General features: G+C 42.6%; 3 protein-coding genes across 5 annotated transcripts; 1 reads left to right on the plus strand and 2 right to left on the minus strand.

Moving 5' to 3' along the window:
* Positions 1–426: 426 nt before the first annotated feature.
* LOC111952690 (uncharacterized) lies at positions 427–6,720 on the minus strand. 2 transcript variants are annotated; one of them, XM_023971584.2, is made up of 7 exons: positions 6,223–6,720; positions 5,213–5,320; positions 4,943–5,082; positions 4,611–4,707; positions 1,482–1,606; positions 1,096–1,261; positions 427–651 (listed from the first exon to the last, which is right to left on the minus strand). In XM_023971584.2, exons 1-7 carry the CDS (start codon positions 6,305–6,307, stop codon positions 584–586), a joined length of 789 nt encoding a protein of 262 aa, XP_023827352.1. In that variant the 5' UTR covers positions 6,308–6,720; the 3' UTR covers positions 427–583. The 2 variants fall into 2 exon arrangements, with proteins under 2 accessions (XP_023827352.1, XP_023827353.1); XM_023971585.2 differs by lacking the exon at positions 427–651 and having other exon boundaries at positions 791–1,261.
* Positions 6,721–7,199: 479 nt separating this feature from the next.
* On the plus strand, positions 7,200–10,805 carry spata2l (spermatogenesis associated 2-like). Its single transcript, XM_023971234.2, has 3 exons — positions 7,200–7,497; positions 8,122–8,444; positions 9,109–10,805. The coding sequence occupies exons 2-3, from the start codon at positions 8,127–8,129 to the stop codon at positions 10,360–10,362; spliced, it is 1,572 nt and encodes a 523-aa protein (XP_023827002.1). The 5' UTR covers positions 7,200–7,497; positions 8,122–8,126; the 3' UTR covers positions 10,363–10,805.
* A 724-nt stretch (positions 10,806–11,529) lies between these two features.
* On the minus strand, positions 11,530–14,111 carry LOC111952505 (peptide deformylase, mitochondrial). Of its 2 annotated transcripts, none has more exons than XM_023971237.2 (5): positions 13,739–14,111; positions 13,430–13,626; positions 13,270–13,348; positions 12,952–13,155; positions 11,530–12,207 (listed from the first exon to the last, which is right to left on the minus strand). In XM_023971237.2, the coding sequence occupies exons 2-5, from the start codon at positions 13,508–13,510 to the stop codon at positions 12,026–12,028; spliced, it is 546 nt and encodes a 181-aa protein (XP_023827005.1). In that variant the 5' UTR covers positions 13,511–13,626; positions 13,739–14,111; the 3' UTR covers positions 11,530–12,025. The 2 variants fall into 2 exon arrangements, with proteins under 2 accessions (XP_023827005.1, XP_023827006.1); XM_023971238.2 differs by having other exon boundaries at positions 12,952–13,054; positions 13,739–14,110.
* Positions 14,112–14,422: the final 311 nt, after the last annotated feature.

Genomic DNA, 14,422 nt, shown 5'->3' on the forward strand with positions numbered 1-14,422 from the left:
CTCCTATCCCTACAAAAGACAGTTCTCTTTTCCTATTAGAATAAGAAAGGGCATCATACAGGAGTGTATATCGGCATTAGTGTGTGTAAATAGTGCTTGACTTGGGCAGAAGCTCACTGGAGCTGAGTACTGGCACCTCAAGTGTTCTACTGCTTGAGCTCCTGTACCTCTATAGAATACTAGCTCAAAGGTATTGTGGAGTTCCTAAATATAAACAGTACTGGCACCAAGTCAAGCACTGTGTGTTAATGTGTTTGTGTGTGGGTGATGGAGAGAGAAAGACCGGCGGATTCTCACCCGCTGCTCATTAAAAGTTGGCCTAATTGAGCTGTCAGCCGACACAGTCAAAACAAAACCACGGCCAACAACCTCTGACCCAACTGCATAAGCCACCCCCCCCAACTCAGTTAGTTAGTGTTGCCTCGACACAATTCAGGTTTCTTTATTAGCATGACAAATATACATTATTGTTGCTAAAGCATGCATGCCATTAACAGAACAGTAGACAAAGACAACAATGCACTCTGTGATATTTCTTTACCTCCGGGGGACCTCCCACCTCCTCATCCCCTGCATTGTTTATTTAAGGATGTGCCATCCCAGATAATTGGACCCAGATAGAGGGGAGGGCAAGGGGTGGGTGGAGGGCGCCTGTGAACAGGACAGAGAGTCACGCTACGGGACACAAATGTTCCAAGCCCCTGTACCGCCATCTTTTGCTGCCTCACATTTTATTTGTCACATGCTTCATAAACAACAGGTGTAGACTAACAGTGAAATGCTTACATCTAGAGTCATTCTGCACATTCCCAACAGAGTGCAACTGGATAATCTAAACTTGTAAGCACTTGCACATTTCCATTGGAGCATTATGTTCTTGTTATTAGTGTATGAACACTGGAACAATGAAGGACTGTGCAGAAGCTGGTATGAAGTCAAAGATTGACATTTTCCTTACAGATATATAATTTGACATGCAAAGAAAACAACCACATGAACTGACTATAGAATAAAATGGATGTGTAATGACTCGAGCACTATGGTATTGATAATCTGCAGGGATTTATGGCAGAGAAGGGCAGCGTTGAAGGTTACCCTCTAGAATGACGTTTTTTAAATCCGCCGGGCAGTTGACAGGGAACACTGTGTGGGTGTTGTTCTTTCTCTCCACCAATGTGGCCACGGCCTCACCAAGGTCCAGGTGGTTCAGGTAACCAGGAGCCACGCGCTCTGGAGGGGCCACACCTGTGTTGATCTTTACCTAAAAGAGCAAGAGAATGGAAGCCAGTTGGCATTGATTAATGATAGTCAATTTATGGTATATGAAACAGCAAACAAGGCAAGGGAATGTTGTATTCACAATCGCAATGTTGGAGACAACTTTTATCAACAATTGCTATTTGGGCAGATTGAGACAAGTACTGCAACCCCAGCTAACTAACCAAACAATGGGAGTTTTACGTTATGGATCTTGGCCAAACCTGGTTGAGTTTGCAGGGCACTTCTGGGTACTCCTCTCGTAATACCTGACAAAATGCCAGGGTGCTGGCAGCGCCAACAGTCAGGAACCCTGTACCTGGCATCAGCAGCTTCTCCCCAGCACCACCTGCGGCACAGCACACATCACTGCCAAATAACACTCAAGTCATACTCAGCAAGTGCAAAGAGAAAAATCATGTTATATCAAGTGGGGAAGAAGGTTGTTCCTCAAAACAAGGTGTTGCCCATCTCTCACAGAATGCTCAGTAGGACATATACTACTGTACTGGCTGCAGGGCCGGCTCTAGCCTTTTGGGTGYCCTAAGCGAGATTTGGTTGAGGGCCCCCTACCTCAAGGCAAAATATTTTAGTGCCCCCCCTTTTGACAGTGGAGAGTTTAAGTTAATTTCCTGCAATTCTACACATTTTGCGATGGGGAGTACATAAGATTTTACGGTTTTAAAGGCCCAGTGCAGTCAAAAACATGATTTTTCTGTGTTTTATGTATTCAGTGCATTCGGAAGATATTCAGACCCCTTCCCTTTTTCCACATTTTGTTACGTTATTGCCTTATTCTGAAATGGATTAAATAAAACATGTCCCTCATCAATCTACACACAATACTCCATAATGGCAAAGTGAAAACAGGTTCTGAAATTTTGGCAAATGTATAAAATAAAAAAAATAATACCTTATTTACATAAGTATTTGCACCCTTCGAAATTGAGCTTGGATGCATCCTGTTTCCATTGATCATCATTAAATGTTACTACAACTTGATTGGAGTCCACCTGTGATACATTCAATTGATTGGACATGATTTGGAAGGCACACACCTGTCTATATAAAGGTCTGACTGTWGTCATTGCATGTTAAAGCAAAAACCAAGCCATGAGGTGGAAGGAATTGTCCGTAGAGCTCCGAGACAGGATTGTGTCGAGGCACAGAACTGGGGAAGGGTACCAAAACATTACTGCAGCATTGAAGGTCCCCAAGAACACAGTGGCCTCCATCATTCTTAAATGGAAGACGTTTGGAACTACCAAGACTCTTCCTAGAGCTGGCCGCCCAGCCAAACTGAGCAATCGGGGGAGAAGGGCTCTGGTCAGCGAGGTGACCAAGAACCCGGTGGTCACTGACAGAGTGACCAGAGTTCCTCTGTGGAGCTGGGAGAACCTTCCAGAAGGACAACCATCTCTGCAGCACTCCACCAATCAGGCATTTATGATAGAGTGGCAAGACGGAAGCAACTCCAGTAAAAGGCACATGACAGCCCACTTGGAGTTTGCCAAAAGGCACCTAAAGACTCTCAGATCATGAAAAACAAGATTCTCTGGTCTGATGAAACCAATATTGAACTCTTTGGCCTGAATGCCAAGCGTCAGGTCTGGAGGAAACCTGGYACCATCCCTACGGTGAAGCATGGTGGTGGCAGCATCATGCTGTGGGGCTGTTTTTCAGCGGCAGGGACCGGGAGACTAGTCAGGATCGAGTGAAAGATGAACKGAGAAAAGTACAGAGAGATACTTGATGAAAACCTGCTCCAGAGCACTGTGGACCTCAGACTGGGGCGAAAGTTCACCTTCCAACATGACAACGCAGGAGTGGCTTCGGGACAAGTCTCTGAATGTCCTTGAGAGGCCCGGCCAGAGCCCGGACTTTAACCAGATCGAACATCTCTGGAGAGATCTGAAAATAGCTGTATAGTGACACTCCCCATCCAACCTGACAGAGCTTGAGAAGATCTGCAGAGAAGAATGGGAGAAACTCCCCAAATACAGGTGTGCCAAGCTTGTAACGTCATATCCATGAATAATCAAGGCTGTAATCACTGCTAAAGGTGCTTCAAGTACTGAGTAAAGGGGTCTGAATACTTATGTAAATATAATATTTCTGTTTTTTTATACAGTTTAAAACATTTGCAAACATTTCAAAAAACTGTTATTGCTTTATCATGATGGGTATTTTGTGTAGATTGATGAGGRATAAAAACTTTTAMATCTATTTTAGAATAAGGCTGTAACATAACAAAATGTGGCAAAAGTCAAGGGGTCTGAACACTATATATACARAAGTATGTTGACACAACTTAAAATTAGTTGATTCAGCCACACTCATTGCTGACAAGTGTATACAATTGAGCACACAGCCATGCAATCTCCATAGACAAACATTGGCAGTAGAGTGGCCTTACTGAAGAGTTCATTGACTGTCAACGTGGCACCGTCATAGGATGCCACCTTTCCAACAAGTCAGTTCGTCAAATTTCTGCCCTGCTAGAGCTGCCCCGGTCAACTGTAAGTGCTGTTATTGTGAAGTGGAAACATTTAGGAGCAACAGAGGCTCAGCCGCGAAGTGGTAGGCCACACAAGCTCACAGAATGGGACCGCCGAGTGCTTAAGTCCGTAGTGCATAAAAATCCTCTGTCCTAGGTTGCAACATTCACTACCAATTACGAACTCCATATTAATGCCCATGATTTTGGAATGAGATGTTTGACGAGCAGGTCATGTAGTGTATTTCTACACTAGGAGGTTGGAATAATACTGAGATAAAAACAACTGAATTGGACTGCTAAAGCACATTTTCCACAATTCTACATATTTTGCCAAGGGGCGGAGAGAAAACGTTGCATCTTTATAACACATTTTATGCAATTCTACTCATTTTGCAATGGGGCAGAGAGATTGTTTGCAGTTTTAAAGCTAATTTCCTACAATTCAACACATTTTGCCATGACTTATGCCATGTTAATATGATATCTGAGTGAGAATGACGAACAAATTAATGGGGGCCGCCCGGAGGTCAGGGCCCATGGGCAAGTGCCCCAGTCGGTATTTGGCCATAATTACTACAAGTTTAGATAGCTGGTTAGACTAACTACCAATCTAAAAATTGTAAGCTGACATGGCTAATTGAGTGTCAGTGACTGACATAACAAGAGAAAAACTGCTGATGCACAACCACATTTCAAAATTGCACCTGGTGTATTCTACTAATCTTACTCTCACTAATAAATTGAGACACCGACTGAGTTCCCCAGGGGACATAAGTGACCGCTTATGTCGCTTGTGCCTGGAACCGGCCCTGACTGGATGGGATGTTGGGAGGGGCCCAGGTGGGAGACTCACCTGTGATGAAGGTGTAGGTGCAGTTGGGGTCATCTCTCACCAGTGGAAAGAAGACCTTCCATGATACAAAGGTGCTGAACAGCAATGTCTCAATCACCTATGGGTGGATGAGAAGAATGAGGAAAATAATAGATTAATACGGAGAAGAAAGGAGGGAGAGAGGTGGCGAATTCAATACGAGAGGAAAATCGAGAAAGATGTGGAACTGACAGCAAAGAGAGGAAGACTGGAGTGAGGCTTCAAACCAAGGAAGTCATGGCAGCTTAAAAGATAATGGTGATGATATCAACTCTGGATCATGGATTAGTCTGTGAGTTGTGTTGAGGACTCACCCAGTGTAGTTCTTTCAGAGTCTGGCTATGTGGAGGTCCACCCTGCCACCAGCTGAAACCCAGAGATGACACAATATCTGTCACCTTGCCAACAGACTTCAGAAGGGCCTGCTTGACCACCTCTGCCCCCTCCTCTGAACCTAAGAAAAAGAGTAACAGAGTTTGAGAGGTATTTCCGTACACTACCTTTTGGGTATATGGGATACCTTCAACAATACTCTCACTTGTAAAATGTGTCTATGTAAAATTGTTTCTGACAAGAAGTATTACCAACATTCCCCACTAGAGTGGTGAGGTTGTCTCTGGTGGAGGGAGAAACAAACCCCCTGAGTTTATCCAACCTGCTGTTGTCTCTGGAGATGACCACCACCTTGAAACCTTAAAACGAGTATAGTACACAGTCACAATCAATTATCAAATGTGACTGACACATGGCAAACAAAAGGGCAATTTTACTGCAGTAGATGGTTTTGCTTATTTTTTAACTCTGTTTCATATAACATTGTAAAATGTCATGTTACTGTACTATAAAAAATAAATTAAAAACGTGTCACTTAAGGAATGACTGTGTGGTTAGACAAATTCATGATTGAAATTATGATACCCTCTAACAAAAAGTACATCCAAAAGGGCAATACCAATCAATTAACTCAGCGTCGTGACATTTTGATCCAAACCATACATGTACTGTATTATCTATTGCTTCCCGACGAACCTGTGCCTAGCCTAAGCCTTTTTACCAGCACTATTGACGAGAAAAGAAAAAAATATATATTAACATTATTCTTGATGTTAATAACTACTAGTTGGATTTCAATTTCAAAGACCTCAAGATGACGTCAAGTTTTCGGATATTAAGAGAATCACACCTTGAATTATGTGCKTAAAGGAGATGCCGGTTGTTTTACGGGCAGATGCACTCATGACAACCACCTTGACACCGCCATAATACTTATTTTCCGCGCAGTCTCAATTAYTAAAATGTTTCTATCATATATTACCCAACAATATACCTTGAGAAACGCACAAATCAACTAACTTCCCAGCAGAGCCATGCTGATCCAGCCGACAACGACCATCCATGCGTAAAATGGCACATAGCATACAATTTAACAGACCTCTTCATATATAGCCTATCCTACATATTTTGCACGCAGGACCTTTTAGATTAATTGCACCACTTAATCCGGCCCATTGATCGTGGGCAGAGGCATTGTCTTGGCGCAGGTGTATCGGTTCCCAGACTCCAAATGCTCCCTAACTCAATGAGGACATCTTACCTTTGTCAAGGAGTGCTTTAACTATTCCAGAGCCCACTGTTCCTGCTCCACCGAGAGCTAACACAACTCTGTCAGCGTTTGACATGCTGGATAGGTCCACAGGACTGAACAAATGAACAGTTTTAATGAGGCTGAGAGTCTGAGTCTATGGAGAGCATTTTGTACCGCCCGGGACCTTTAAACAAATCATAGTGGCCACAGTTACGCCCTTCTACCAGTGTCACTGAAGCCACGCCCGTATCAGGTGAACGAACAACCCACAAAACCTAACTGATTTGGTCTCTCTCTCAGAACGACAATGACTACATGCAAACAGTATTMCGGATAGTAGCTCATATCCCGCTTAGGGTCTTATTCGGGATAAACTGTTTATGTAACAGTATAACTTTAGTACGTCCCCTCGCCCCGAGCTCGGGCGCGAACCAGGRACCCTCTGCACACATCAACAACAGTCACCCACGAAGCGTCGTTCCCCATCGCTCCACAAAAGCCGCGGCCCTTGCAGAGCAAGGGGAACCACTACTTCTAGGTTTCAGAGCAAGTGACGTAACCGATTGAATCGCTATTAGCGCGTACCCGCTAACTAGCTAGCCATTTCACACCCGTTACATTTACATGCACCTTTGATATCCCGTTCAGGATTATCCCTGTATCCTTGAATAAACATAATATTCCTAAATTAAATTCATATGAGTTAACGTGTTTCATCGTTTTCTCAGCTTTTCGTTCCCTTAATTAAAACCGGTCAAACTGATGACATTGGACATTTTGCACAGGACCAATCTTTACACTGTTTTGGAGTTCATAATATACCCAACTAAGCTTGCACAGACCGTGAAAAACAACAGCATGTAAACGTGGTCAGTGAATAAATGATGACATCGATAGAATATCGCGCCCTCTGGTGGAGAAAAACATAGATTTAGGATGAGCTCAAAGCAGCCTGTTGAATTCGTAGATGTATATTCATAGTCACAGACCCCTCACTCTCTTGCTGTATTCTGAATATTTATATTGCTGTATATTAAGAAAACAAATACGCAATTGAATGGTTTGGTAATTTGTGAAGTATAAAAATGTACTTATTTTGTCAAACCATACGCCGGGCTGGCGGCCGAGCTAAATCGAAGGCCCCCACACTTTTAGGGTGACACGTGACGGGGTTTATTTTTCGGAACTCAGGGTTGGGTTCAAATCACGCTCGTCAATTTTTAYAGCAGTGTTCCTTGCATTTGTGATGGTTTAGGGAAAGGTCCCACCACATAGAAAGTGTTGGTGAGTTTTTTGTTGTTGTTGTTAGCAACTGGGTTTCATATGTTTGCATTATTTAGCTAGTAAGCAAGCTAGCTATATTACTTAGCTTATAGCTAGGTGGCTGGCTAGGTAACGTAGTTGCCAAAACGCGCCAGTAAGTGGACGATGGAGTCGTGTGCTTGCATTTCATARCTAAAATTATTTCTTTAAACAGTGTCAGCAAAATTGTACGGGTGAGCTGGTGTCATTGACCGAGCTCAGCAAGGTGCGCAAAAGCTAGCTAGCTTTTTTTACACACTGTTTTATTTTTTACCACACTGTTTTGACGTTAACGTTACTGCTGACTTGTAACGCAAGTCAAAGTTGTAACATTTGGTCTAATATTTATAACACGCTGTCTACTATTTTCGCTAGCTAGCTAATCAAGTCTTATCAGATCACTTTCGCTTTCATTTTAGGGAGGGCGACATTTTCATTCCTAATGTAATAACTGAATGTTATGGGACCATTCTTCTGGGATGTAAATGTGTGATAAACAGACGTCATTTCTGAAAACAATACCTAGGTCAAATGATTCCAGTTGCAGTAGAGTTCAGTCAATGGGTTTCATTGATTATTTTGTGTTTGTTGTTTTTTTCTATGTAGCTGAGATGACTGTCCCTGGGAAGAAAGCCAGGGATCTGGTGGAACTGTACCGGGTCAGTTTGGAGCACCGGATTGAGCAGGGTGACTGGAACCTAGTATGCAGAGATGAGGAACTGATTAAGGAGGTAGAGGGACTGCTGATGGGGGACTGTGCCCAGGACACACATTCCTTGGGATTGGACCCCCTCAGTGTAATGGAGGACTCGCTTCAGACAGCACAAGGAATTGGATTGAAGGGGCTGGCTAGAGCCTTTGAAGTGCTGGAACTGGCATCCCTCAACCTGTACTTGTGTCCTTGGAGAAAGGAATACAGAGTTGTAAAGGTATGCTAATTTGGGGGATATACTGGTAACTGTGAAAATGAAGGAAAAGCCAACAGTGTGTTGATGGGGCATTGGGCCTCCATGAGCTGCCAGAACAGCTTCAATGCGCCTTGGCATAGATTCTACAAGTGTTTGGAACTATACTGGAGGGATGCGACACCATTCTTCCATGAGAAATTCCATAATTTGGTGTTTTGTTGACTCCAGGCAGTGCTCCAGCTGTGTTTTAATTGGGTTGTGTTCAATTGGGTTGAGAYCTGGTGACTGAGACACACATACACCCTTTTTAAACTCCATATGCTCCTTTGAGACCCCTCTTTCTAAGTCACAGTTCTCTTCTAGCATGCTAGCCAAAATAATGGRCAACTGGTCATTTTTATACATGACCCTAAGCATGATGGGATGTTTTAATTGCTTAATTAACTCAGGAACCACACCTGTGGAAGCACCTGCTTTCAATATACTTTGTATCCCTCATTTACTCAAGTGTTCCCATTTATTTAGGCAATAACCTGTATATTGGTGGAGTGCTCATCAGCAATGTATAATCAATCTCATCATGAATGCTGTTTTGGCTTCAATTGTGTGACTTTGCCTTTGTCCAGAAATATAATTTGTTCTTTTCCTACATTTTAATAACAATACAACCTTCCTCCTTTTATAGATGTTCTCAGGCATGTTCACACATTACATCAAGCCGGCGCTGTCCATGCAGCAGGTGGCCAATCTGTTTGGGTTGCTTGGGTACCAGGCTTCAGAGGCCAGACTATGTGAAGAGCTTAGGCTGTGTTCCCCAGCCCTCCCAGTGGACACCCTTCTCCGCCTGTCCTGTGCTTTCTTCGCTGCACGTTGTGAGTGTCACTTACTGCTGTCTGCCATAGGACCCCAGGGCAGAGGGGTGGAGTGGGAGCTCAACCTGGTGCAGGAGAGGCAGAAAGGTCACAGCCTGCAGATAGCACTGGACMACAGCAAGAGAAGGTTGGAGACTATACCACAGGAAGACGATTTTCTGGAGTCATCTACTATAGAGGCAGACTTGGATTTGTACACAGATGATGAGTTTAATGGGCATAAAGAAGTTGGGTTAGTCAGAGATCCTCTCTATTCACCAAGAAGGGTGTACATGAGAGGGCTTTCTTCTCAAAGAGAGAATATCTGTGTCTCCTCACTGAACTGCCAGTTGATTAAGWCCCCATCATTAGCACCAACCAGAAACACCCCAACCCACAAGCAAAGGGAAAGTCCAAATAAAGAGTTGGCCATGTCAGGGTCAGATAAGGGGGATTCACAATTGCTGTCTGCAAAAGCATCAGGGAATGCCCCCTCTGTGTCTCCAGGGGGCAGTCAGTTCTGCAGCTGCATCGAGTGCTACCCTAGCCCTTGCATCCATCATTGCAAGAATTGCAATACCTTTCGTAGCTTGAACTGCCCCATATTGGAGAGGTGCAAAGACGAGGGTCATGAAGTAAAACATATTGATGGTGATGAAGTCCTACAGGAGCAGAGAGAGAGCAGTGGATTATCACCACGGCTAGGAAGTCCTGGAGAGGGAGGTGTGCCACTCTATGAGGATAAGAGAGAGTTCTGCCCTCCACTTGATGTTTTTGAAGCAAGAAGCCTTACCCCTCAGCCCATTCCTTTTCATGACTGTTGCAACACTGCCAATCCAGACCCTGAGGTTACCTGCCTCACCTGCAAGGTCTTCCACACTAGAGCCTGTAAAATGTTGGAGATGTGCCAGAGAAAGCACAAGATGCTCAGGTTGGATGTCTGCTCAAGTGGTTTGGGGTGCACAAGGCCCCCTTGCAAACTATGCAGGTACTGCGGTGTTGTGTATTGTAAAGACTGTTGGTATAGAACACCACTTCAATGTGTTTGTGGCTACCCTTTTGATGAGTCCTCTGAAGTTTGCATTTAGGAACCATTTTAAAGACACTTGATGGAATTGGGAAAAGCACTGATAAAAAAAATAATGCCTATAAATATAATAATGGCAATCACTTACACGTTGCCTTAAATTCACAATATTCTTAATTTGTAATACGATTGTATAAAATAGCCTTATCCCACCCAGGGATTAAAAGTGAAATGCCAAACTCTTCTATATTTTTCTAATTTTGTCAACTCAGTAGGACCTTAAATTGCCCTGAAAGTGTTTTTCATGATAATTCATCCAGTCTCATTGACTGTTGGGATCTGAAGCCTTATACTTATGTTAGAAGTCTAAAGCCAGTGATACATGTTGCAGCTCAAGAGTTAAGATAATACTGCCAAATGTGGGTTGAGGTTAAGTTGCTTGTTTTCATTATTTGTTCTGTTGTCAAAGTTATTTGAATAAAAATGGGATTTAAAATTGGAAAAGTTGTCTGGTGCATTTTAGATGTAGGTGTTGATGTGGCRCACAATTGGCCCAGTGCTGTTTGGGCAGGGTAGGCCATCATTGTAAATAAGAATTTGTTCTTAACTGACTTGCCTAGTTAAATAAAAAAATTGTTGAAATGCAGGACAATACAGCATATAAAAAGCTATTCAGTTTTTTCTTTACTTCAAGAATTTCTCTGCGGTCAGCTATCGGAGCCCTATACTACAAATCAGGTTTGAGTAGTGAGGTAACTTTGGTCAACTCCGAGTTCAACTCGCGATAACTGATCACGTCTCACCTTTTAGCCTGGTAAATTTCTATGGCAACAAAACCTTTATAACTAACCTGAAGGGTATATTACGTACCGGGTTTGAGGAGTCACAWGGTAACTTTGGTCAACTCTGAGTTAAACTCGATAACCAGTCATACGAAAGTGGCTCACCTTTTAGCCAGGTGCAGTTATGGCAATGAATCCTTCAGAACTGACCTGCTCCAGGGCAGGCTAACTCCACTTCTCCTGAATTAAGTGTCTGAGCTGTGAGTTGAGGACCAACTAAATAAGATTCCCTCCCTCTCACAAATATTGCATCATCATCCCTTTCATTTGAGGGAAACCACTGATTACTATTTTATTAATCAAATGCTTTTTTGTAAAAGTAATTAAAATACCTATAACATTACACATKTAGTAAAGACAGGATGAATTTGAAACTTCACACACAGTAAAACTTGTATGACTTCATACAATTATTTAAAGGTGCTTGTGCACACCAATGACAGCATAAAATACACAACTTCTAATTGCCTATTTCACACCATAGCCTGATAAATTTAAGAAAATGTTGATTTCAGAAAAAATGAAAATGCCCAAGGATGGACGTTTCAGTATTGTCTCAATGAGTACGGTGTGCGGCATGCACACGTCAARTGAGCAATATCCACTGTCGTAATACGGATGAAGCCTGAGCTGTAATGTGAAGCTAGCTAGCTTTAGAAAACCTAGCATCGTAGTATACCACTCAGGTGACAGTCCACAATTGAGTCAATATTTCAGCTCCTTAATGTTTGTGGACATTTGAAACAACTTCCAAGATAATTCAATATTCATTCAGACTACAAATCTGCCTTCATAAATACATGTATTAATAAAGAATCAGTAAGAAAGGTTTTTTCATGATCTGTTGCTATATTATGTCCAAGAAGTTGTTGTAGTGCTCAATCAGGGTGACAAGGTTAGTTTGAAACTGCTACTCGTTCTGTGCTGCCCTTTCACGTTGAAGGTTTTACTGTCCATGCGGTCAATGTACCAGACTACATCCAAGTGATCCATCTCATGCTGTAGGATGCGTGCGGGCCATCCGCTCACTTGCCAGGTCACAGGCTCTGCCTTCTCATTCAGGCCTTTGAAGAAGAAAAAAAACGTATTAATAAAAGCAGTCACACACACATGCATAATTCATTTAATGTTGACCTGCCATGGGTCCAGTGATTGAAGTCAGATAGCAGGTTTGGGTAGATTAAATCTGGACAAGTTGATTTCAATTTGTCAATTTAGCTGCTCTGTGGAAGTAGCYATACATTAGAACGGCGATATGTGAATTCTTCCATAGTATATGGAATTCTTCCATGTTATACTTTGGCTAGTAGAAAGGGTCGGAACCAATTTTCAACTAATTTACTTTCTTCGTTCTCGATTCGAAAGAAAAGTGTATCTTATAAATGTCTGTGTTCAGTTGCAAGTGGTTCTACAAAAAAACAGAATATTCTAAATGTGGATTTTACTTTCGAGTGAGAAATGCCTCTGGCATGTGTGTAGATCTTTGTTCAGGTTGCACTGTTTGATGCACTGTTATCTACATAAAACAACTAGTTCCTGCAAAGATGTTGGGAATTGCAAGATGTTTGGCAGCTAAAATGGCAAGGATTTGACTATCTTTCTGAATATTCTCTGGTTTTTGGAGAAGCAACTGAACACAGATTTTTAAGATACATTTTTCTTCCGAATCGAGAACGAAGAAAGTATCGTCAAGAACAGGTTAGTTGAAAAATTGCTTTCTACTAGCCAAGGTATATTGGCTACTATGGAAGAATTCACATATCGCCGTTTTAATGTATAGCTACTGTGCAACATGTTACATATCTCACCCGGGACTTCCACAGAGAGGTAGTGTGGAACAGTGGCTGAGAACCCTGAGATGCTCTCACATGCCTCCTGGAACTTAACAGTGCGCCCATCCAGGACCCGCAGCTGGTGGTTGATGAAGATCCRCAGAGGCACAGTGGTGAGACCGCAGACTTCATGTGCAGCAGGCAAGCTGTGATCCAACATGCGCTCTGGGAACTCCAGAGCTAAGATACTAGTGACAGAGCTAGTGACACTCCAACTTGAGACGCACACATTTGAACTTCCGCAACACCTTCACAACCTGAGATACACACATTTGAACTTCTGCATCACCTCACCATGGTGCGGATCACCTCCTGAACCTCCGGTCCCAGGGTCCACCACTGCAGCCTGGATTCGTAGCACTGGGTCACCCACCTGGCAGACATGGGGGTATGACTATGGAGGACTTGGCGGGGGCTGGATCTTCCGCTTCATATAATGTAGGTATGAACGAACCTTGACGCTTGTAGAGACCGGGAAGGGGCCACAGATGAGACGGGGACTACCCAGCCAATGGAGACAGTGAAATGGGGCCATGGGGCTTTTGAAACACACATTCTGTAGGCCCTAGTCGACAGCGCTGAAGTACAGAGTTATATTCAGGGCTGGGTCCAGTCCTGGCAGYACAGTCAGTCAGCTAACTTACAGCCCACCTACAAGAGAAGCAAAGAAATGTCAAGAAGTAATTCAACAATTGTAAATATGGTCAACAAAATAGTGGTGAAAGAGAAAGGTTGATATGTACATGAAAGATGGCCTGCTTACCAAATCATTATTTCTGTCCCGGGTATGACCAAAATCCTTTCACATTATCATTGAGAAGCTAGCCGGCAAGCAAATAGCTACAGCAGCTAGCTAAATTAGCTCACTGCGCACTAGACTAGATGACATTGAACGAACACTAAAGTCTATGACTAACACGAGTATCTATGCCATGCAAGTGCTACACGTTTTCATAACATAATTACGTTTCCCTTAAATGTACATATTACTATATTGATGGTAGTATGGACAGTGTTGCCATTGTTATACTGTAGTTAACTTTTTAAAATGAAAATACACAAAAGCATGTCATTCCTACTACAGTTTAACCAGATAATCACTTCCCGAGTCAACTATTTTGTCAGGCCTTCACAATAGGTCCTCTATGTGACCGTGGAAACGGGAATTATTTGAAAGGGGTTGAGATTGCTTAAAGGGGTTGCTACATACATTTTTAGACTTATAAATATCCATATATTTTTTTACTATAATTTATAACTTATACATATCACATGAGCTTAGTTTAACTGCCATACCCCATCATAACCCAAAATATAAGCTTGTTTTACTCCCAATGTTTGTAAACAAAGTATATGTAAACAAACACTGTATATGTATAGCCTCAAAACATGGTTAAAACTATGATTCTTGATATCAGGGATGGTCAGCTCTGTCTATGAATTTGAG

This window comes from Salvelinus sp. IW2-2015, linkage group LG26, assembly GCF_002910315.2.
Source record: "Salvelinus sp. IW2-2015 linkage group LG26, ASM291031v2, whole genome shotgun sequence".
Classification (NCBI taxonomy): domain Eukaryota; kingdom Metazoa; phylum Chordata; class Actinopteri; order Salmoniformes; family Salmonidae; genus Salvelinus; species Salvelinus sp. IW2-2015.

Excerpts from the sequence above, each read along its gene's own strand:
- LOC111952690 (XM_023971584.2), bottom strand. The coding sequence starts at position 6,307 with ATGTCAAACGCTGACAGAGTTGTGTTAGCTCTCGGTGGAGCAGGAACA. Across the intron at positions 1,607-4,610 it reads CACCTACACCTTCATCACAG|GTGGTGCTGGGGAGAAGCTG; the intron begins GTGAGTCTCCCA and ends GCTGTGCCGCAG. Across the intron at positions 652-1,095 it reads AAAAAACGTCATTCTAGAGG|GCGCCCTCCACCCACCCCTT; the intron begins GTAACCTTCAAC and ends TCCTGTTCACAG.